Genomic DNA, 24402 nt, shown 5'->3' with positions numbered 1-24402 from the left:
CTGAACAGTTGAGATGTGTCTGTGACTTGAACTCTGTGAAGCATTTATTTGAGCTGCAATTTCTGAGGCTGGTAACTCTAATGAACTTATCCTCTGCAGCAGAGGTAACTCTGGGTCTTCCATTCCTGTGGTGGTCCTCATGAGAGCCAGTTTCATCATAGCGCTTGATGGTTTTTGCGACTGCACTTGAAGAAACTTTAAAAGTTCTTGAAATGTTCCGTATTGACTGACCTTCATGTCTTAAAGTAATGACGGACTGTTGTTTCTCTTTGCTAATTTGAGCTGTTCTTGCCATAATATGGAGATGGTCTTTTACCAAATAGGGCTATCTCATGTATACCACCCCTACCTTGTCACAACACAACTGATTTGCTCAAACGCATTAAGAAGGAAATAAATTCCACGAATTAACTTTTAAGAAGGCACACCTGTTAATTGAAATGAATTGCAGGTGACTACCTCATGAAGCTGGTTGAGAGAATGCCAACAGTGTGCAAAGCTGTCATCAAGGCAACGGGTGGCTATTTGAAGAATCTCAAATATAAAATATATATTTTTTGGTTACTACATGATTCCATATGTGTTATTTCATAGTTTTGATGTCTTCACTGTTATTCTACAATGTAAAAAATAGTAAAAATAAAGAAAATCCCTTGAATGAGTAGGTGTGTCCAAACATTTGACTGGTAGAGTATGTGTTTATGTGAGGTTGTGTTTATATGTGTGTGCTTATTTGTTTGTTTACATTTTGCCCCACTTGACTTGGCCTGTCTTCTTGATGACGTGCTCCATGGCAGCCATCTCAGAGGTGTCGATTTCAACAGTGTCATATTTGGCCAGGATTTTCAGGATGGGCCTTAGCCTCAGCCACCACTCCGTCTTTGGGATACGGTGCCTATGGAGGGAGGAGGGAAGGGTGGGGTAAGGGAGAAGAGGGTGAGGAGAGAGAGGACAGGGTGGTGGAAGAGGGGAGTGAGGAGGAGGAGGACAAAGGATCAGAGGAAGAAAACAGGAAATAGAGGAAAAATAATAAGGGAAATGCTAGAAGGAACATGGGCTGGCTTTCTGTGAGCAATCTGTTCAAAGAAACACTCAATGGTTCTAATTGGATTGGCACAGACTTCCAAACAACAGCACTTTCAACTTAACTACCATTGCTTGTCAGTAAAACCCAATTGAACTCAATGTGGAACATTGACGGGGATTTGGGCCTTGTCGGGTGTCTGTAGGATATCCTTCGCGGCCGCCTCGTTGAAGAAAAAATCTTCGTCCAAAACGAGGTGAGTAATCGCTGTCCTGATATCCAGAAGCTCTTTTTGGTTATAAGAGACGATGGCAGATGCATTATGTACAAAAAAAATTACAAATAACGTGGAAAAACACACATAATAGTACAATTGGTTAGAGGGCTGTAAAATGGCAGCCATCTTCTCTGGCGCCATTAGCACTCCACACTGCCCTTTCCCACCTGGACAAGAGGAACACCTACGTGAGAATGCTATTCATTGACTACAGCTCAGCATTCAACACCATAGTGCCCTCAAAGCTCATCACTAAGCTAAGGATCCTGGGACTAAACACCTCCCTCTGCAACTGGATCGTGGACTTCCTGACGGGCCGCCCCCAGGTGGTAAGGGTAGGTAACAACACATCTGCCACACTGATCCTCAACACGGGGGCCCCTCAGGGGTGCGTGCTCGGTCCCCTCCTGTACTCCCTGTTCACCCATGACTGCATGGCCAGGCACGACTCCAACACCATCATTAAGTTTGCCGACTACACAACAGTGGTAGGCCTGATCACCGACAACGATGAGACAACCTATAGGGAGGAGGTCAGAGACCTGGCCGTATGGTGCGAGGATAACAACCTCTCCCTCAACGTGACCAAGACAAAGGAGATGATTGTGGACTACAGGGAAAAAAAGAGGACTGAGCACGCCCCCATTCTCATCAACGGGGCTGTAGTGGAACAGGTTGAGAGCTTCAAGTTCCTTGGTGTCCACATCACCAACGAACTATCATGGTCCAAACACACCAAGACAGTCGTGAAGAGGGCATGACAAAGCCTATTCCCCCTCAGGAGACTGAAAAGATTTGGCATGGGTCCTCAGATCCTCAACAAATTCTACAGCTGCACCATCGAGAGCATCCTGACTGGTTGCATCACCGCCTGGTATGGCAACTGTTCGGCCTCCGACCGCAAGGCACTACAGAGGGTAGTGCGTACGGCCCAGTACATCACTGGGGCCAAGCTTCCTGCCATCCAGGACGTCTATACCAGGCGGTGTCAGAGGAAGGCCCTCAAAATTGTCAAAGAATCCAGCCAACCTAGTCATAGACTGTTCTCTCTGCTACCGCACGGCAAGCGGTACCGGAGTGCCAAGTCTAGGTCCAAAAGACTTCTCAACAGCTTCTACCCCCAAGCCATAAGACTCCTGAACAGCTAATCATGGCTACCCGTACTATTTGCACTGCCCCCCCAACCCCACCCCCCACCCCATCTTTTTACGCTGCTGCTACTCTGTTAATTATTTATGCATAGTCACTTTAACTCTAACCACATGTACATATTACTTCAACTACCTCAACTAGCCGGTGCCCCCGCACATTGACTCTGCACCGGTACCCCCCTGTATATATAGCCTCCCTACTGTTATTATATTTTATTTTACTTCTGCTCTTTTTTTCTCAACACTTTTTTGTTGTTGTTTTATTTTACTTTTTTATTAAAAATAAATACACTGTTGGTTAAGGGCTGTAAGTAAGCATTTCACTGTAATGTCTGCACCTGTTGTATTCGGCGCATGTGGCCAATACAATTTGATTTGATTTGATTTTTGATTTGATGAATAGTCACAAACAGGAGGGAGAAGGAGGAGAGAAAGAGAAGGAGGTGTGGAAACAGAGGGAGGACTAGGACTTACTCAAAGTCAGTGTCGTCCTTGAGGGAAGCCAGGGGCTGGAAGACCAGGGATCTCTTTTTCATGCCCAGCACACAGGCAGAGTCTGGCATGTTGGCAAAGATACGACCTGGGACACAAAGAGAGCCAGCATCAGCGAAGGAGGGCAGTAGCCTGGCTGATCCCAGACCTGTCTGTATGGGATTTATCCAGCTCCTCTCTCATGGCAGGACAACAGTAGTCAGAGGAGTTGGATTAAACCCCTATCTAGGACCAGGCTGGGGGTAGTGGGCACAGAAGGTTATGAATCCATGTAAATGCATTATAGAGAGCAAGTTATGAAGACATTGTGCTTGTTGATGAAAAAAAAGGAAGAGTTATTTGCTCTAAGTATTGAGGTGATCGAAGAAATGAAGTGAATTCCATCTGCTTGAAGACATTTGGTCCAGTGTGTCAATATCCTCACCGTGTCTGTAGCACTCCTTCAGCTTGTCAGTCAGCCACAGGACAGACTTGGATCCCATCTTGGTACCGAAATTCCTGTCGAAGGGAGTGGGGGTTCCACCCTGGTGGTAAGACATAGAGAAAGAGAGAGAGACATTGAGAGCGAGAGAGCGAGAGAGAGCGAGAGAGAGATGGTGAGAGATAGGTATTCCCATATGAGCATATACATAAATTGATTCCAGGGATTTTTCTGACATTGTAATCCTTGGGCGGGCCGCATAAGCGTTTCTTCGGGTCGCCTAAGTACAGAAAGTGTAGAGAAAAATATATATACACTACCAGTCAAAAGTTTGGACACACCTACTCATTCAAGGGTTTTTCTTTATTTTTACAATTTTTTACATAGTAGAATAGTAGTGAAGACATCAAAACTATGAAATAACACATATGGAATCATGTAGTAAGCAAAAAAGTGTTAAACAAATCAAAATAATTTTTATATTTGAGATTCTTCAAATAGCCACCCTTTGAGGCGGGTAACTGTAATTAACTTATCCTCTGCAGCAGAGGTAACTCTGGGTCTTCCATTCCTGTGGTGGTCCTCATGAGAGCCAGTTTCATCATAGCGCTTGATGTTTTTTGCGACTGCACTTGAAGAAACTTTAAAAGTTCTTTAAATTTTCCGTACTGACTGACCTTCATGTCTTAAAGTAATGATGGACTGTCGTTTCTCTTTGCTTTTTTGAGCTGTTCTTGCCATAATATGGACTTGGTATTTTACCAAATAGGGCTATCTTCTATATACCCCCCACTACCTTGTCACAACACAACTGATTGGCTCAAACGCATTAAGAAGGAAAGAAATTCCACAAATTAACTTTTAAGAAGGCACACCTGTTAATTGAAATGCATTCCAGGTGACTAACTCATGAAGCTGGTTGAGAGAATGCCAAGAGTGTGCAACGCTGTCATCAAGGCAAAGGGTGGCTATTTGAAGAATCTGTTTAACACTTTTTTAGTTACTACATGATTCCATATGTGTTATTTCATAGTTTTGATATCTTCACTATTATTCTACAATGTAGAAAATAGTAAAAATAAAGAAAAACCCTTAAATGAGTAGATGTGTCCAAACTTTTGACTGGTAGTGTATATATACACTGAGTGTACAAAACATTAGGAACACCTGAGTGTACAAAACATTAGGATTTTTAAGCCTTGACACAATTGAGACATGGATTGTGTATATGTGCCATTCAAAGGGTGAATGGGCAAGACAAAATATTTATGTGCCTTTGAACAGGGTATGGTAGTAGGTGCCAGGCGCACCGGTTTGAGTGTGTCAGGAATTGTAACGCTGCTGGGTTTTTCATGCTAAACAGTTTCCTGTGTGTATCAAGAATGGTCCACCACCCAAAGGACATCCAGCCAACTTGACATAACTGTGGGAAGCATTGGAGCCAACATGGGCCAGTATCCCTGTGGAATGCTTTCGACACCTTGTAGAGTCCATGCCCCGACGAAATGAAGCTGTTCTGAGGGCAAAAGGGGGTGCAACTCAATATTAGGAAGGCTTTCCTAGTGTACAAACCTTTTAGGGATGGAAAAACGCTTTCGGTGTAAACTTTAATGACTAAAACCAGATATAAAGTATGTAGAAAAGATAATGGACCTATATATATTTTGTTAGAATCTTTGAGAACTAACAATCACCAAAATAAAAAGGGAGAATATAAATAAAAAAAATAAAAAAATGAATTTAGCAGTAGATATTTTGTTATTATGTTTGAGCAAAAATCTACAGCATTAGCCATGGCAAAATGCATAGAACTGCAGGAAATTAGCTTTAAAACTGTAAAATTTTCTCTCAGCTCCATATGTAGAATTACAGGAAATGTGCTTTAAAATTGCATAATTTTCTCACAGCTGCATGGCAAAATGTGGAGTATTGCAGGCAATTATCTTTCTAAACTGAAAAAAATAATCTCAGCTCCATGGAGAAATTGTTATAATTGCAGGAAATTGGCTTACAAATGCAAATATTTCTCTACACCGCCAAGATGTGGGCCTCTAAAATGATCTCTAAAATGCAGCTGCGTCGACGGGCCAACCACGCTCACTGCCACACACACTACCTAAGCCCCTTTTTTGATCCAGAAAAAACTCTGGATTCCTTATATTACTTCATAAATATTAGCTACAGGTTTAGAGTTGAGTCCATGAAACAGCTAGAAGAAGTGTCCATCAGACCTGCTGCATGTGTCCCAGGACATTCATCCTGCAGTCGAAAGTGCCCTTGCCCTCCTCTGAGTACAGGTTGTAGATGAACTGTGTGGTGTAGTTCTCATTGGCATTAGAATTCCTGTGGGCAGGAGGAGGACGGTATTATTATAAGACAATCCATAATTCGTTAGTTGTAGTAACAAGAGAAACAAGAGAACAATAATGTCTGAGGGATATCAGGCAAGGATGTGTTTTTCAGGAGAGCACACCCACCTGAGAATGAGGCCTCTCTTCACTGAGGTCTTCATCTTTTCTATTAGATGCTCCACGTTCAGCTGCAATAAAACAATACAACAGTCAAACCATGATTCAACAACCCAATGTCCCCATTATTTGGGATGTGTCTGAAATATACCATCCATCTTTGTTATTCTGCGTGTGGCCTCTGACCTCTAGGTCACGGATATGGAAAGGCTCTTCATAGATGTAGGCAGCATCAGCCCCAGACGACAAGCCAGCCATGGTTGCCAGGTAGCCACAGTATCCCCCCATGGTCTCAATGATGAACACTCTCCTCTTGGTGCCAGCAGCAGACTGCTTGATCCTGTCACAAGTCTGACCGAGAAAGACAGCAGAAAGAAGAGAAAGAGAAGGAAGGGATGAGGAGGGATGTGTGTCTGGGTATTGTCATTTGTGTATTTAAACCTTTGTGTGTATGGGGTACAGTGTGTGTGTGCCTGCATGTGTGTATCTGCATGTGTGTATCTGGGGTACAGCGTGTGTGTGTGTCAAATCAAATGTTATTTGTCACATGCACCGAATAAAACAGGTGTAGACTTTACCGTGAAATGCTTGCTTAGAAGCCCTTTCCAACGGTGCAGAGTAAAAAAAAGTACAAATGAATTGTAACACAACAGGAATAAAATACACAATAATGAATCTATATACAGGGAGAACAAGTACCAGATCAATGTGCAGAGGTATGAGGTATTTGAGGTAGATATGTACATAAAGGCAGGGTAAAGTGACTAAGCATCAGGATATGTCTGACCGTGGTGATGGTGTTGAGGGCGGTGTCAGCTCCGATGCTGAAGTCCGATCCGGGAACATTGTTGGAGACCGTGGCGGGAATGATCACCATGGGGATACACAGCTCCTCGTACTTCTCCCTGGCTGTCACCAGCTCCAGACCACCCAGATACGCCTGACAGGGAGACACACATTACCATGTATATCTGGACTAGGCATCAACAGACATGACAATATTCATGATACTCATATTTTGTCAACTATAGTGCTTATGTTTAAGGAATATGTTAAATCAATAATATTTGTACACTTATACTTTAAGGACCGATTCTATGAAGTGTCATGACAGTGGGCCAGTGAACCATCATAACACTCTCTCTAACCCAACCCCTTGATCCTCACCTCAAAGCCTCCGATGATGATTAGAGAATGGATGTTGAACTTGGCAATGTTCAGGCTGATTTGCTCAATGTTTTTACCTGGCAGATGTCTTCACACCAGAGAGGAGAAACAGAGAGTTAAATGTGACCATCTGGTTTATCTGTCAACAGAGGTTTCTATTCCTATAATTAGGGCCCTGGGTTCCTCCTAAACACGTGACTTTGAGCTTTTCCTGGACAGGTCACATGGTCAGGAAGACCTTGCAGCCCTACATATTGGTGTGTGTGGTCTGTGGAGATGTCTCACCTCTTAGTACCGAGATTGGACCCTCCCTTCCCAGTCCATCCACTCACTTGAGCCCAGATGATAGGCTCAATCTGGGGAAGAGGAAAGAGAGATAAGTATGGTATGTTTGTGTGAGTGCGTGTGCGCATGCGTGTGTCATTTGTGTTGAGATGTGCAGGTGGAGCTCAACACCTGTTCACTTCCCTTCACTGAATTTAAAGGAAATAATTAGTATAAAATGGTGGAAACCTCCACTAGCCCATGCCTGCACCAATCCAATGCTTTAAGGCCCCGATTCCAACCCGAGTTAAGCGTGCGTAAATGGAACATAATTCCCTTTATATGCACTTTTCTCTCTATGCGTATTCTGACCTTGAACTTAAGCATGAGAATCGCTTGCTATTCACCTGCTATTCGTTTTGGGTGGGATCAAATAAGTGAAGGTGTGGCGTAGGTGTGTCTACAGATACACCTTATTCTGACCTTGACTTAATTCCCTAATAATTCCACCACCAGGAAATCATGAATAAGGTCTAGTGAATCTTCCGGTTCCAAGTGGAAAAAGCATCTACTTTATTGTTTCCATGAGAAATAACACCATTCTCCATGCACTGTAATTTACAACTTGATAAGAGCTATTGATAAGAGCTAGGGAAATTAGTAATCCGTTTGGATAAGGGAATTTTAAATATAAATGACACTTGTTTTAGATATATTTTACCTTCTAATGGCTGGAGACAAATGTGAAACCAGTCATATGGCAGCAAATTGAAGCATATCAACATATCAACTTTCCCACAGTATAGTTTATGAAATGCTGTGCCATTATGCAGAATCGTAATTGTACGGCCTTTTAACTTGCAGAGATGGGCACTCTCAATTGTCTTAATTATAGGCTACACTGACTTTCTCTGTTTCCTATTTCTATCATGTTAAATATTAGCCACTATCAGTATCGACTGTCAGTAGACATAATAACAACACATATTCAACTGCCAATTTACTGTTAGTTCCCTTCAGTTGGTATAGCCTACATTATCATTCCATTGTTTCATTTACATTAATTTGCTTCCTCTGTAAACGCCGTCATGGCCATGTGGTTGTTGCTGAGGATCATTAGTAACAGTTGATAATATAAAAAAAGACATGCAGGCTAATTAAATCGTAATGGAGCAGAGCGCAGACCAAGCCGCAACAGTTTGAACCCAACGCATGGTGCAATACTTGGCTGTGTCATCAGGCTGTGACGAGGGTATAGCCTACTATTGTACACTATTCTCACTATTATAATTGTATGTACACTAATCTTCCAACATTACATGGGTTAAAGAACTGAATGTGGCAATTTTCAGAATGATTCTAACCACCGTTTTTTTTATTTAGTGCGTAAAGGCTCTCCAAACCTGTTTTTCATGATTCATAAATAATTTCCAAACTCTAAATAATCTACAACAATAGATTATTTAATCTACCAATTGGTGCTGAAACGGAGACGAACATGCATATATTTAGATGGCTTTCTTTCATTGAGCCCTAATATTCTGAACCCGTTCTTTCGATATATTCTATTGAGTCTGTCCACAACATTCTAACTAAAAGGTACACCGTATTTAAAGGGATGGCTTAAGATAAATGTACTTAAAACATTATTGAATGAAAACTCTATGAGAAAATCTGTTTACCAGCAAGTGGTAGGGATTTCAGCACTTGAATTACATTTATTCAGCGTGTGCAAGGGAACCACGCCTGCAAAGCCCGTTACTCACCTTCATAAGGTAAGTCTGAATACCAGCTACTGAGAAGTGCGTAGGAAATGTGTGTGTAAGAAAGGTGTAATTTCCTAAATCGGAATCGGGCCTACGATTTGTGGGAAGTAGTGAAGGAGGGCACCCATCAGGAGATAGGAGATATTATTAGGATGGACCCAGTGACTCCTAACAGCTTGAACAAGTTGTCCACTACAGGAAATCCTCAGGTGGAATGACCCACCTGTCCGTTAGCCAGGCCGTCAAAGCCGTCATGTACAGCCAGCATCTGGTGTCCCTGGATGATACCGACCCTGACAGCTGCGCGCACTGCTGCATTCATCCCAGCACAGGGGGCGCCCACATTTATAATAGCAATGTTGATGTTGCTCTGAGAGGGGGAGAACAGGAGAGAGAGAGGATGTATTTCGGGCGCAACATGATTATAGGAACTACACTGTAGGCAAAAAGTAATATAACGCCTTCAAATGTGCAACCAGATGCCCAAACACGTGACCAAGATAGCAAGTAAAAGAAAATGCTGCTGTTACTCACCTTCACTTTTGGGGGGGTCACGTGAGCCAGCATTTTGTATGTGTCCCAGTTATTCTGAAAGCTCCTACAAACAGACATTGAAAAAAAAAAGACCAACGGTTTTCATCTCACTATAAGAAAATAGCAAATAAAGAAGGAATAAAAGAGGCTAAATAAAAGGCTCACTTTCCCCTGAGCTTCACAGCATCTTCAAATTTTCCCTCAGCCATGGCTACGGTCACATCTTTAGTCTGAGAGAGAGAGAGAGAGAGAGAGAGAGAGAGAGAGAGAGAGAGAGAGAGAGAGAGAGAGAGAGAGAGAGAGAGAGAGAGAGAGAGAGAGAGGGAGGGGGTAATAGAGCGAGGAAAGAGAACTCTATGTACATAATAAAGGTGCTTTATCAACAATAAGATAGGAAATATAATAGTTTGATGTGGCATAGGTGTATAACTCACCACTTGGACACACTCCATGAGAGGCAGCCTGATGGCCATGTTCCCAGAAAGACTGACAACACAGGCTGGGGTTTCTGGGGTGGCCTCCAACAGAGCCATCACAGCCTCCACACCCATCCTGCTACCCTGGGGGACAGAGAGAGAGAGAATGAATTCATTAACGAATTACTTACTTAATGAATTAATAAAGGATTGATTATCATTACAGGAACATTATAGGCACTATGTAATGACCCTGAAGGTCAAAATAGATTAGACAACAGATTGAAATACAGGCACAGACACAAAGTGGTGACAGACAGATGGATTACCAGGATTCTGTCAAAAGCAGAGGGGGTGCCACCTCTCTGTACGTGTCCCAGGATAGTGGAACGGGTGTCGAAGCCAAGTTTCTTGGATACCAGCTGTACAGAGTGACACAAACAGATTACGGTATCAGTCCTCTGTCAGATCATATTACCCTAGTCCCTTATAACCTTAACCATTAGGGGGATGAAACGTATCAGACTCTGTGGCTGTGTCCCAAACCTATCGGACTCTGTGGCTGCATCCCAAACCTATCGGACTCTGTGGCTGCGTCCAAAATGTATCGGACTCTGTGGCTGCGTCCCAAATGTATCGGACTCTGTGGCTGCGTCCCAAATGGAATCCTATTCTCTATATTGGGAATAGGATGCCATTTGGGCCATGTTTCAAGTGTTATTAGTCATACAGTATGTACGGGATGCACATGGTATCCAACAAAATGCTTACTTGCAGGTTCCTTCTCGACAATGCAACAACAATAAGAAATAATAAAAGATAAGAATACGAACATAAAGTAAATGGCTCAGTAGAATAGAATAAATGTTTTACGATAAGAATAGCAAACAAAGTAATCATTTAACAAAATGGCCCATAAAAAAGCAAAGTCGAGCAGGAACTGGCAAGACCACCTCATCACGGCCATCTCAGCCTGTATCAGAGATTAGGGCCAGCTTCTACTGACTGTGTGATGTCATATCTCACATTTTTGACTTGGTCACAGGTTATGGGTTTCTGGTGACGGTCCTGGGCTCCCTCTGCCATGATGATAACGTTGAGACGAGAACCACGCTCCCTTTGCTGAGAGAGAGACGGAGAGAGAACGTTGTTTTGTGTGTTACTATATGAGGAAGAGAGAGAGAAAACCAGAGAGAGAGAGACAAAGAGAGGCTCAATCAGAAGAGGTGGAGAAAGGATTGAGGGATTGAAGAACAGAGGGATAGAGAGAGAAGGAGAGGAGGTGTGGTACCGCAATCAATCTTTTGCACAAATGTTCCTCCCAGTTTTCCTCTGGCGGCATTTCTGGGATGAACACCCAGTCAGCACCACAGGCCAGAGCAGTCACCAGGGCCAGGTAGCTGTGGCAACAGAGAACAATGTTAATACACACACAAGCACACACAGGCACGCACGCACGCACGCTGACACACACACACACACACACACACACACACACACACACACACACACACACACACACACACACACACACACACACACACACACACACACACACACACACACAGTCAGGCACTCACCCACAGTGTCTGCCCATCACCTCCAGGATAAAGGTCCTCTGGTGACTGTCAACAGAAATAAGTCAAAGAGTCAGAATCATAAAATCCCTATGATTTACTCATGTTTACAAATGACTTAATATCGGTGTGTGTGTTGTGTGTATACCTCTGTGCAGTAGTCGTGATGGCGTCCACCACCTCTATGATGCGGTGCAGGGCAGAGTCGGTGCCGATGGTCATGTCAGTGCCACAGAAGTCGTTGTCGATAGAGCCCACCATGCCCACGATGTTGAGGTGATAGGAACGCTTAGCCTCCTCCGCTGTGATCTTACCTAGTGGTAGACACACAAACTAGCAGTCAACTCTCAGATTTAATACACTACCTGTGGTCCTGTGTGGCTCAGTTGGTAGAGCATAGCCCTTGCAACGCCCATGGGGGCCACCCATTTGAAAATGAATGCAAGTACTACTGTAAGTCACTTTGGATAAATGACAAGGAGGCATTAAAGTACAGTGTAAGGAGCCACATATTTCAAAGACCATGCTTGGGCATTCACAAATTCACAATAGTAGTAGTGCTGATCTAGGATTAGTTTAGGCTTTTAGATCATAAGGAATGATGACCTAATCCCCTCCTCTTAGGATAATCTAAAACCTGACTGGTTCTAGTAGTGGGTTACATGATGTTTTATAATAGTTGGGTGCTTTGGAGTGAAGGGTGCTGGGGAATGTAGTCTTGCTGGTGGCCCAGGTATCTCACCCCCTTTGGTCAGGTCAGCCAGCAGCTCACTCCACTCTGTACGGAACTGGTTGGCACCAGTCAAGCTACCGTCACCGCCAATCACACACAGATTGGTGATGCCCAGTTTGACCAAGTTGCAGGCGGCCTTCAGACGCCCCCACTTCTCTTTGAAGTCCATACAGCGGGCACTGCCAATCACAGTTCCACCCTGAGAAGAGACAATAGAAAGGGGCAGGATCAGTTGAATGACACAAACAGAACCCACATAGTCTGCCAACAGAACACATTCAGTTGGGCTAAAAAAGAGGGAGAGATGGAGGAGGAAGTAGAGAAGGCCAGGATGTGGGTTATAGGCAGAGAGGGATGAGATAGATTGTGGTTCATGAATAGTGTGTGTGTGCATGTGTGTGAGAGAGGGAGAGAGACTTTTGACTTTTTGTCTTACTTTAATGAGCCATCCTCATTACACTAAAAACACCACAAAAAGAGAGGGAAAGAGAGAGCGAGATAGAGGAGGGAGAGAGAGGAGGAAGGAAGGAAGGAAGGAAGGAAGGAAGGAAGGAAGGAAGGAAGGAAGGAAGGAAGGAAGGAAGGAAGGAAGGAAAGATGGAGAGAGAGAGACAATGAAGGAGAGAGATAAATAGAGAAAGGAGAGAGAAAGGAGAGAGACAAGGAAGGAGAGAGAGAAATAGAGAGAGAGGGAGAGAGAGAGAAGAGAGAGAGAAAGGAAAGGAGGAAGATAGAAACCCAACCTCTCATTCTGAAGCACCATTAAATCCAGTGAACCCTGGCCTTTGACTAGATCCTCCTGGCCAGAGGGTCACTGATCTAGGACCACTTGAGTTACAGAGGACAGATTCCACGTCCTTCACTGAAAGGTTACATTTGGTCACGAACTAAGGAGAGCTCAAGACAGTGTGAGGGTGGAGGTCATTGGAGAGTGAGTGTGAGTGTGAGTGTGAGTGTGAGTGTGTGTGTGTGTGTGTGTGTGTGTGTGTGCACATGTGTATGTACACTACCAGTCAAAGGTTTGGACACACATACTCATTCAAGGGTTTTTCTTTATTTTTACTATTTTTTACATTGTAGAATAATAGTGAAGACATCAAAACTATGAAATAACACATATGGAATCATGTAGTAACCAAAAAAGTGTTATTTTATATTTGAGATTCTTCAAATAGCCACCATTTGCCTTGATGACAGCTTTGCACATTCTTGGCATTCTCTCAACCAATTTCAATTAACAGGTGTGCCTTCTTAAAAGTTAATTTATGGAATTTATTTCCTTCTTAATGCGTTTGAGCCAATCAGTTGTGTTGTGACAAGGTAGGAGGGGTACACAGAAGATAGCCCTATTTGGTAAAAGACCAAGTCCATATTATGGCAAGAACAGTTCAAATAAGCAAATAGAAACGACAGTCGATCATTACTTTAAGACATGAAGGTCAGTCAACACGGAACATTTCAAGAACTTTGAAAGTTTCTTCAAGTGCAGTCGCAAAAACCATTAAGCGCTATGATGAAACTGGCTCTCATGAGGACAGGAATGGAAGACCCAGAGTTACCTCTGCTGCAGAGGATAAGTTCATTAGAGTTACCAGCCTCAGAAATTGCAGCCCAAATAAATGCTTCACAGAGTTCAAGTCACAGACACATCTCAACATCAACTGTTCAGAGGGGACTGTGTGAATCAGGCCTTCGTGGTCGAATTGCTGCAAAGAAACCACTACTAAAGGACACCAATAAGAAGAAGAGACCTGCTTGGGCCAAGAAACACAAGCAATGGACATTAGACCGGTAGTCTAATGTGGCCTGGCTAATCATCCTGAACTGTGGCCTGGCTAATCATCCTGAACTAGGCCCATCGCCCATCTCCCGGCTATCTACCTCTCTGTCAACCGGACGGGACCACCTAGTGTTGACACGGAGCCCCGCCGATCCTACACGACTGGTCTGCCGACGAAATCGTCTGATGTGGTTACGACGTTAACCACGAAGATTCCATCCATCTGATAGCCCTGGCCCGCTAGCACACGCTAGCCGTGGCCTCTTACTAGTGCTTCACCACCGGACCTTATGATAACTCAGCTATACAGCTGATATCTGCTGGACTGTTCCTTTTTACGGTACTACATCCTGTTTATGTTTAGCCTCAGCCCAAACATGGTTAGTTTATTGTTGTTTCGGTTATTTCTAATTGTACTATATCACTGTAGACCCCCAGCCTAGCTAAACCTGCCTTAGATAGCTCATTTGCACCTCCCCCTATACACGCGGAGACCGACTCAATTGATGACTCTAGCGATGCTATCTCTTTCATTGTTACCCAACGCTTAGGGTTACCTCCACTTTACTCATATCCTTCCATATCCTTGTCTGTACATAATGCCCTGAATCTTTTCTATAACACCCGGAAATCTGCCCCCTTTATTCTATGTACCCAACGCACTAGAAGACCAGTTCTTAAAGCCTTTAGCCGTATCCTTATTCTAGTCCTCCTCTGTTCCTCTGGTGATGTAGAGGCTAACCCAGGCCCTGCAGCCCTCAGTATCACTCCTACTCCCCAGGCGCTATCATTTGATGACTTCTGTAATCACAAAAGTCTTGGTTTCTTGCACATAAATATCAGAAGTCTACTTCCTAAGTTTGAGTTATTCACTGCGTTAGCACACTCTGCCAACCCTGATGTTCTAGCAGTGTCTGAATCCTGGCTCAGGAAGGCCACCAAAAATTCTGAAATTTCCATCCCCAACTATAACATTTTCCGTCTAGATAGAACTGCCAAAGGGGGGTGGAGTTGCAATCTACTGTAGAGATAGCCTGCAGAGCTCTATCATACTATCCAGGTCTGTGCCCAAACAGTTTGAGCTTCTACTTCTAAAAATCCACCTTTCCAGAAATAAGTCTCTCACTGTTGCCGCTTGCTACAGACCCCCTCAGCCCCCAGCTGTGCCCTGGACACCATATGTGAATTGATTGCCCCCATTTATCCTCAGAGTTTGTACTGCTTGGTGACCTAAATTGGGATATGCTTAATACCCCAGCCATCCTACAATCCAAGCTAGATGCCCTCAACCTCACGCAAATTATCAACGAACCTACCAGGTACAACCCTAAATCCGTAAACATGGGTACCCTCATAGATATCATCCTGACTAACATACCCTCTAAATACACCTCAGCTGTCTTCAACCAGGATCTCAGCGATCACTGCCTTATTGCCTGTGTCCGTAACGGGTCCGCGGTCAAACGACCACCCCTCATCACTGTCAAACGCTCCCTAAAACACTTTAGCGAGGAGGCCTTCCTAATTGACCTGGCCCAGGTATCCTGGATGGATATAGATCTCATTCCGTCAGTAGAGGATGCCTGGTTGTTCCTTAAAAGTAATTTCCTCTCAATCTTAAATAAACATGCCCCATTCAAAAAATACAGAACTAAGAACCGATATAGCCCCTGGTTCTCCTCAGACTTGACTGCCCTTGACCAGCACAAAAACATCCTGTGGCGTACAGCATTAGCATCAAATAGCCCCCCGCGATATGCAACTTTTCAGGGAAGTTAGGAACCAATATACACAAGCAGTCAGGAAAGCAAAGGCTAACTTTTTCAAACAGAAATTTGCATCCTGTAGCACTAACTCCAAAAAGTTTTGGGACACTGTAAAGTCCATGGAGAATAAGAGCACTTCCTCCCAGCTGCCCACTGCACTGAGGCTAGGAAACACTATCACCACCGATAAATCTACAATAATCGAGAATTTCAACAAGCATTTTGCTACAGCTGGCCATGCTTTCCACCTGGCTACCACTAACCCGGCCACCAACTCTGCACCCTCTGCTGCAACTTGCCCATGCCCCCCGCTTCTCCTTCACACAAATTCAGACAGCTGATGTTTTGAAAGCGCTGCAAAATCTGGACCCCTACAAATCAGCTGGGCTAGACAATCTGGACCCTTTCTTTCTAAAACTAGCCACCGAAATTGTCGCTACCCCTATTACTAGTCTGTTCAACCTCTCTTTCATAACGTCTGAGATCCCCAGAGATTGGAAAGCTGCCGCGGTCATCCCCCTCTTCAAAGGGGGTGACACTCTAGATCCAAATTGCTACAGACCTATATCCATCCTGCCCTGCCTTTCGAAAGTATTCGAAAGCCAAGTTAACAAACAGATAATCGACCATTTCGAATACCACCGTACTTTCTCCGCTATGCAATCCGGTTTCCGAGCTGGTCACGGGTGCACTTCAGCCACACTCAAGGTCCTAAACGATATTATAACCGCGATTGATAATAGACAGTACTGTGCAGCCGTCTTCATCGACCTGGCCAAGGCTTTCGACTCTGTCAACCACCGCATTCTTATTGGCAGACTAAATAGCCTTGGTTTCTCAAATGACTGCCTCGCCTGGTTCACCAACTACTTCTCAGATAGAGTTCAGTGTGACAAATCGGAGGGCCTGTTGTCTGGACCTATGGCAGTCTCTATGGGGGTGCCACAGGGTTCAATTCTTGGGCCGACACTTTTCTCCGTGTATATCAATGATGTCGCTCTTGCTGCTGGTGACTCTCAGATCCACCTCTACGCAGACGACACCATTTTGTATACATCTGGCCCTTCATTGGACACTGTGTTAACAAACCTCCAAACGAGCTTCAATGCCATACAACAATCCTTCAGTAGCCTCCAACTGCTCTTAAACACTAGTAAAACTAAATGCATGCTTTTCTATCGAACGCTGCTGGCACCCGCCCACCCGACTAGAATCACCACTCTCGACGGGTCTGACCTAGAGTATGTGGACAACTACAAATACCTAGGTGTCTGGTTAGACTGTAAACTCAACTTCCAGACTCACATAAAGAATCTCCAATCCAAAGTTAAATCTAGAATCGGCTTCCCTATTTCGCAACAAAGCCTCCTTCACTCATGCTGCCAAACATGCCCTCGTAAAACTGACTATCCTACCGATCCTTGACTTCGCGATGTCATTTACAAAATAGCCTTCAACACTCTACTCAGCAAATTGGATGTAGTCTATCACAGTGCCATCCGTTTTGTCTCCAAAGCCCCATACACTACCCACCACTGTGACCTGTACGCTCTTGTTGGCTGGTCCTCACTACATGTTCGTCGTCAAACCCACTGGCTCCAGGCCATCTATAAATCACTGCTAGGCAAATCCCCGCCTTATCTTAGCTCATTGGTCACCATAGCAGCACCCACCCGTAGTCTGCGCTCCAGCAGGTATATCTCACTGGTCATTCCCAAAGCCAACACCTCCTTTGGCCGCCATTCCTTCCAGTTCTCTGCTGCCAATGACTGGAACGAATTGCAAAAATCTCTGAAGCTGGAGACTCTTATCTCCCTCAATAACTTTAAGCATCAGTTGTCAGAGCACCTTACCGATCACTGCACCTGTACACAGCCCATCTGAAATTAGCCCACCCAACTACCTCATCCCTATATTGTTATTTATTTTGCTCTTTTGCACCCCAGTATCTCTATTTGCACATAATCTCTTGCACATCTAGCATTCCAGTGTTAATACTATTGTAATTATTCTGCACTATAGCCTATTTACTGCCTTACCTCCATAACTTGCTACATTTGCACACACTGTATATATATTTTCTGTTGTATTTCTGACTTTATGTTTTTTTACCCCATATGTAACTCTGTGTTGTTTTTTTTGTTTTGTTATTGCACTACTATGCTTTATCTTGGCCAGGTCGCAGTTGTAAATGAGAACCTGTTCTCAACTGGCTTACCTGGTTAAATAAAGGTGAAATAAAATAAAAATAAATAAAAAAAGTCTGGAGTCCAAATTCCAACCGTCGTGTCTTTGTGAGACGCGGTGTGGGTGAACAGATGATCTCCGCATGTGTAGTTCCCACCGTAAAGCATGGAGGAGGAGGTGTTATGGTGTGGGGGTGCTTTGCTGGTGACACTGTCTGTGATTTATTTAGAATTCAAGGCACACTTAACCAGCATGGCTACCACAGCATTCTACAGTGATATGCCATCCCATCTGGTTTGGGCTTAGTGGGACTATCATTTGTTTTTTAACAGGACAATGACCCAGCACACCTCCAGGCTGTGTAAGGGTTATTTTACCAAGAAGGAGAGTGATGGAGTGGTGCATCAGATGACGTGGCCTCCACAATCCCCTGACCTTAACTCGATTGAGATGGTTTGGGATGAGTCGGACGGCAGAGTGAAGGAAAAGCAGCCAACAAGTGCTCAGCATATGTGGGAACTCCTTCAAGACTGTTGGTGAACATTCCAGGTGAAGCTGGTTGAGAGAATGCCAAGAGTGTGCAAAGCTGTCATCAAGGCAAAGGGTGGCTATTTGAAGAATCTCAAATATAAAATATATTTTGATTTGTTTAACGCTTTTTTGGTTACTACATGATTCCATATGTGTTATTTCATAGTTTTAATGTCTTCACTATTATTCTACTATGTAGAAAATAGTAAAAATAAAGATAAACTCTTGAATGAGTAGGTGTATCCAAACTTTTGACTGGTACTGTATGTGTCATGCATGTGCTTGCTTGTTTTGGGGAGTGTCTTTGTGTCTATATGCATGTGTGTCTGTGAATGTGTCTGTGTATGCATGTGCATGTGAATGTGTGTGAGTGTGTGTGTGTTTGTGCAAGTGTGCTTTTTGTCTGTGCATGTGATTTTGTGTGCGTGGGTATGTGTGTGTATACTGTATACAGTATGTGTGCTCACCAGCTGCAGCATCATAGACACACTCTCCCAGGTGGCAAGTTTGATGTTGTCACCTCCATCCACCAGACCTTGGTAACCCTGGAGACGAAGACACAAACCTGTCACGCACAGTCGTGGGAGTATCTAAGGTGAAACCCAGGGTAACTGAGGTGGCTTATCTGGCAGACCTTTATATTAAGGTAACAGGCAAGGAAAATGTAAAGTAAGATCGCCCTTTCTCAAATCCAGTTCTTGGGGGCCTTCGCACTGCTGGTTTACTTCCTATCCCCTCTAATCAGGGATTGATTCAAACCTGAGACACCAGGTAGGTGGAATCTCTGGGCAATCACTTACATTAAATCAGTCAATTAAGTACCATGGAGTAAAGAAAACCAGTAGTGCTGTGGAGTTTGAGGCTCAGGTTGAAGTACCCCCATTGTAATCTGTATTACTTAAAGGCCCAGTGCAGCCAAAAACGGGATTTTCCTGTGTTTTATATATATTTCATTTTCCACACTATGAGGTTGAACTAATAATGTGAAATTGTGAAAATTATGATAATGCCCGTTTAGTGTAAGAGCTTTTTGAAAAGACCGCCTGAAATTTCAGCCTGTTGTGTTGGGATGGAGTTTTGGCCTGCCTGGAGACATCACCAGGTGGTTCATTAGTTAATAGACCAATAAGAAAGAGAGTTCCGAACCTTTCTGCCAATAACAGCTAGTTTTCAGTTTTCCCCTCTCCACTCAGACCACTCCCAGACAGTCCCAGCAAAATTCTTGCTTGTGAAATTGCTCTTTGCTAAAAAGCTATTTTTGTTTCTTATCATCATTTTAATTGAAAACAATCACAGTAAGGTACTTAATTGTTATCCAGAAATGATTGGATATTGAGCTAAAAACGGCTGCATTGGACCTTTAATACTCAGAAAAAGGGAATAGTAACAGTTATAGACTATAACAGAGGATGAGTAACATGAAATAGTAGATGAGATGGGGGGGATACAAGTCAGGTACTAACCTCATGAACGAAGTAGACCTTGGCCCCAGTGTAGATGCCCATTCTGACTGTGGCCCTCACAGCAGCATTCATACCTATAGCACAGAGTGGTTGTATGAACATCACTGACACAGTCAGTACAGGTGGTTTTGAACTATGACGCACAAGACAGTGTAGCTACTATGATTAAGCTTTCATGCTGTGTGCTAAAAACTTGACATATGCATAATTATACTGAACAAAAATATAAACGCAACATGCAACAATTTCAAATATTTTACTTAGTTACAGAAAATCTGTCAATTGAAATAAATTAATATCTATGGATTTCACATGACTGGGAATACAGATATGCATCTGTTGGTCAAAGATACCTTAAAAAAAGGCGTGGATCAGAAAACCAGTCAGTATCTGGTGTGACCACCATTTGCCTCATGCAGCACGACACATCTCCTTCGCATATATTTGATCAGGCTGTTGATTGTGGCCTGTGGAATGTTGCTGGATATTGGCGGGAACTGGAATACGCTGTCGTATACGTCAATCCAGAGCATCCCAAACATGTTCAATGGGTGACATGTTTGGTGAGTATGCAGGCCATTTCCAGCTCCCAGGAATTGTGTACAGATCCTTGCGACATGGGGCTGTGCATTATCATGCTGAAACATGAGGTGATGGCGGCGGATGAATGGCATGAAAATGGGCCTCAGGATCTTGTCACGGTATCTCTGTGCATTCAAATTGCCATTGATAAAATGCATTTGTGTTTGTTTACTGTAGCTTATGCCCGCCCATACCATACTGTAACCCCACCGCCACCATATATAGTGTATATAGGGAACACCAGGGGCCAGCCACATTAGTCCCAGAGTGACTGGTTTATATGGAAGGTAAATGGGCTGAATAGTTAGACTGCATCATAACAGGTCAGGACCTCAGATAAGGGTAAACCATCATAATGGCTGGTATGCCTGTTAGAAACTCTGTCTGTGTCAGTGAACTGGCAGGGCAGACAAGGCAGACAGGGAGAGTAAGGCAGACAGGGCAGACAGGAGAGACAGGGAAGACAGGGAGAGTAAGGCAGACAGGGGAGACAGTGAGAGTAAGGCAGACAGGACAGACAGGGGAGACAGGGCAGACAGGGAGAGTAAGGCAGACAGGACAGACAGGGGAGACAGGGCAGACAGGGAGAGTAAGGCAGACAGGGCAGACAGGAGAGACAGGGCAGACAGGAGGGACAGGGAAGACAGGGAGACAGGGAAGACAGGGGAGACAGGGCAGACAGGGGAGACATTTTAACAGCTCACTGTCTCAATACACCAGCTCCAGTCTAAAGGGCAACACTTGTGGATATTGTGTCTGTTGAGGTGCCAAGAGTGTCTTCCCTTTCAACATGGGGGGAGTAAAAGGACCGGTGGAAGAGGAGGGAGAGGATAGAGGAGGTATAGGGTGGCACACTTCACTATTCCTCCTCCTCCACCTCTCCACGTCATATGACAGAAAGGTCACCCCTCTAAAATTAGCCCCCCTCCAACAGATACTGAGAGATTGAGAGGGAACGAGAGATGAGGGAAAGAGAGGTAAATAGAGGGAAAGATAATGATACGGGTGAAGATTTAAAGAACAGAGTAACCAGGGTGTATAGAGATAGAGGGGAAAAATACAATAAAAAACTGAACGAGAGCGAGAGAACCCTGGATAAACGTCTAGCCGACTAGAGACACCCAGCTCCATAACGATGTAAAGTTCAGACAGGCAGACAGCTCCCTGACATATGGTCATATGCGGTCAGCGGCAGACATCCCAAAGGTCAAAGGGGAGGTATTTATCATCCAGCTAAAGGTCAAGGGGTAGACTCCTTTCCTTTCTCCCGAATTGTGTACTTGTTCTTGCATTGATCGATTTAAAACAAAATGACTGGTTTATGGAAACTCCCTCCAGCCATGCCTACACCAATCCAATCATTTTACATTTGTGGGGAGTAGTGAACGAGTGCAAATGCTCCGGTGACCCTGGCAACCTTGGATGGAAGACGTTGCCCTTTCCATGTGATAAGATATCTTTGTGACAACCGAGAGGAGGGGTCTTTACGTGCAGCTAGAGTGCCATATAATACATCTCATATGTTCAACAATGTGATAACATATCATATGACATTATTATATGAACTTTTAATATCAGAACTCCTCAATCCACAATCATAACAGTTTATTTGGCTTTGGTAGTGGGTGTGGCAAACTGTGTGACTGTAAGTGTGACTGAAAACACCAGTCAACAGTTGGATTTCAAACCACAAGAATAAGAGGCATGTTTTCTATTAGTTGACTTTGAACAAAAATCTTTGCATTTCTGTAGTACAGTCTATAGACCATGCATTTCTGTAGTACAGTCAGTCTATGCATCACCCCTGAAGTACAGCCATGACTTTGAACAACACAAATTATATTTACAAATCACTTGTTACTTTACTTCCCTATACTCTAGCGTTTCCCTACTCCAAATTCCATGAGAGCCTCTGAGAGCTGAGCGTGAATTATGGGAATTGTTGACTTAAAGTAAAACGTCTCACAGTTTGCTGCTGCCACGTATGAATGGGAACTGTTCCCAAATACTTATATTACTCTGGCCCGACTCAGCCACCTGCAGATTACCAACAAGCCTCTGGGCTATCTGCCCTCCCTCAGATTTTCCATGTACCTGGAGCTGGAGCCGTAGCTTCCCCCTACCAGTCCCCTGGGACCCCCCTGCCCTGGACCACCCCACTCACCCTGGGCATCGCCTCCGGAGGTCAGCACGGCGATGGAGCGGCCGATGCCCATCTTTCTGGGGTCTTTATGGGGTGCTTCATGGTGTGCCATGGTCCTGGATCTGCCTGTGACTGGAGAAGAGAAAGAAAGAAAAGATGGCAGAGAAGGATTAGCCTAGCCCTGCCGCTATAGTGTGTGGTTTAGTGCAGTAGAGTGTCTCTCTCCTCTCACTCTCTCTGCCTGCCTGACTGGGAATGGGACTGAATGGGACAGGGGAGACGCAGTTTAACCACCCCTCTGCTTGACAGGAATCTGAGGCACGCCAGTTGTGTAAAGTACTTAAGTAAAAATACTCAATAATGTTTTTGGCGGTTTCTGTACTTTACTATTTATATTTTTGACTACTTGTACTTTTACTTCACTACATTCTTTAAGAAAATATTGTACTTTTTACTCCATACATTTTCCCTGACACATTTCTTTTCAAATCAAATCAAATGTTATTAGTCACATGCGCCGAATACAACAGGTGTAGACCTTACCGTGAAATGCTTACTTACAAGCCCTTAACCAACAATGCAGTTTTAAGAAAATAGAGTTAAGAAAATATTTACTAAATAAACTAAAGTTAAAAAATATATATATATATATTTAAAGTTACACAATAAAATAACAATAATGAGGCTATATACAGGGGGTACCGGTACCGAGTCAATTTGTACATGTAGGTAGGGGTAAAGTGACTATGCATAGATAATAAACAGCGTGTAGCAACAGTGTAAAAACAAAGGGGGGTGGGTGTCAAAACATGGATTGTAAACTGTCATGGTCAAAACATATTGATACAACAGCAGCTAGGATGGGGAGAAGTCTGTCTATAATAAAGCGTTGCTCTGCATTCTTAACAGCACTATCAACAAGGCAGGTCCTACAGGCCATAGTTTTGTCGCACCTGGACTACTGTTCAGTCATGTGGTCAGGTACCACAAAGAGTAAAATTGCAATTGACTCAGAACAGGGCAGCACGGCTAGCCCTTGGATGTACACAGAGAGCTAACATTAATAATAAGCATGTCAATCTCTCCTGGCTCAAAGTGGAGGAGAGATTGACCTCATCACTACTTGTATTTGTGAGAGGTATTGACATGTTGAATGCACCGAGCTGTCTGTTTGAACAACTGGCACACAGCTCGGACACCCATGCACACCCCACAAGACATGCCACCAGAGGTCTCTTCACAGTCCCCAAGTCAAGAACAGATTATGGGAGGCGCACAGTACTACATAGAACCATGACTACATGGAACTCTATTCCACATCAAGTAACTTATGCAAGCAGTAAAATTAGATTAAAAAAACAGATACAAATACACCTTACGGAACAGTGGGGACTGTGAAGCAACACAAACATAGACACATGAATACAAACACACGATAACATACGCACTATACACACACGTACACATGTATTTTGTGTTATAGATATGTGGTAGTTGTCACGCCCTGGCTCTGGGGACTCTAATATGTTGAGCCAGGGTGTGTAAAGTCTATGTGTTTTGTTCTAGGTTTCACATTCTAGTATTGTTGTTCTATGTTGGCCAGTGTGGTTCTCAATCAGAGGCAACGTGATTCAGCTGTTGCTTGTTGTCTCTGATTGAG

At 43.8% G+C, this 24402-nt stretch overlaps 1 protein-coding gene across 1 annotated transcript; it reads right to left on the bottom strand.

Moving 5' to 3' along the window:
• Positions 1-732: 732 nt before the first annotated feature.
• Positions 733-23058, bottom strand: LOC121577626 (ATP-dependent 6-phosphofructokinase, muscle type-like). Its single transcript, XM_045223846.1, has 22 exons — positions 22764-23058; positions 20018-20091; positions 19022-19099; positions 12300-12489; positions 11706-11871; positions 11561-11605; positions 11272-11380; positions 11007-11102; positions 10310-10402; positions 9999-10124; positions 9730-9794; positions 9565-9628; positions 9254-9400; positions 7286-7356; positions 7001-7088; positions 6621-6773; positions 6020-6184; positions 5843-5904; positions 5597-5708; positions 3369-3468; positions 2927-3032; positions 733-895 (listed from the first exon to the last, which is right to left on the bottom strand). The coding sequence occupies exons 1-22, from the start codon at positions 22852-22854 to the stop codon at positions 742-744; spliced, it is 2355 nt and encodes a 784-aa protein (XP_045079781.1). The 5' UTR covers positions 22855-23058; the 3' UTR covers positions 733-741.
• Between the last annotated feature and the right edge of the window lie 1344 nt (positions 23059-24402).

Source organism: Coregonus clupeaformis, chromosome 12 (genome assembly GCF_020615455.1).
Source record: "Coregonus clupeaformis isolate EN_2021a chromosome 12, ASM2061545v1, whole genome shotgun sequence".
Taxonomy (NCBI): Eukaryota; Metazoa; Chordata; class Actinopteri; order Salmoniformes; family Salmonidae; genus Coregonus; species Coregonus clupeaformis.
This window is presented reverse-complemented; position numbering and strand designations above follow the sequence as displayed.

Excerpts from the sequence above, each read along its gene's own strand:
- LOC121577626 (XM_045223846.1), bottom strand. The coding sequence starts at position 22,854 with ATGGCACACCATGAAGCACCCCATAAAGACCCCAGAAAGATGGGCATC. Across the intron at positions 7,357-9,253 it reads ACGGCCTGGCTAACGGACAG|ATTGAGCCTATCATCTGGGC; the intron begins GTGGGTCATTCC and ends CCTCTTCCCCAG. Across the intron at positions 5,709-5,842 it reads AAGAGAGGCCTCATTCTCAG|GAATTCTAATGCCAATGAGA; the intron begins GTGGGTGTGCTC and ends TCCTGCCCACAG.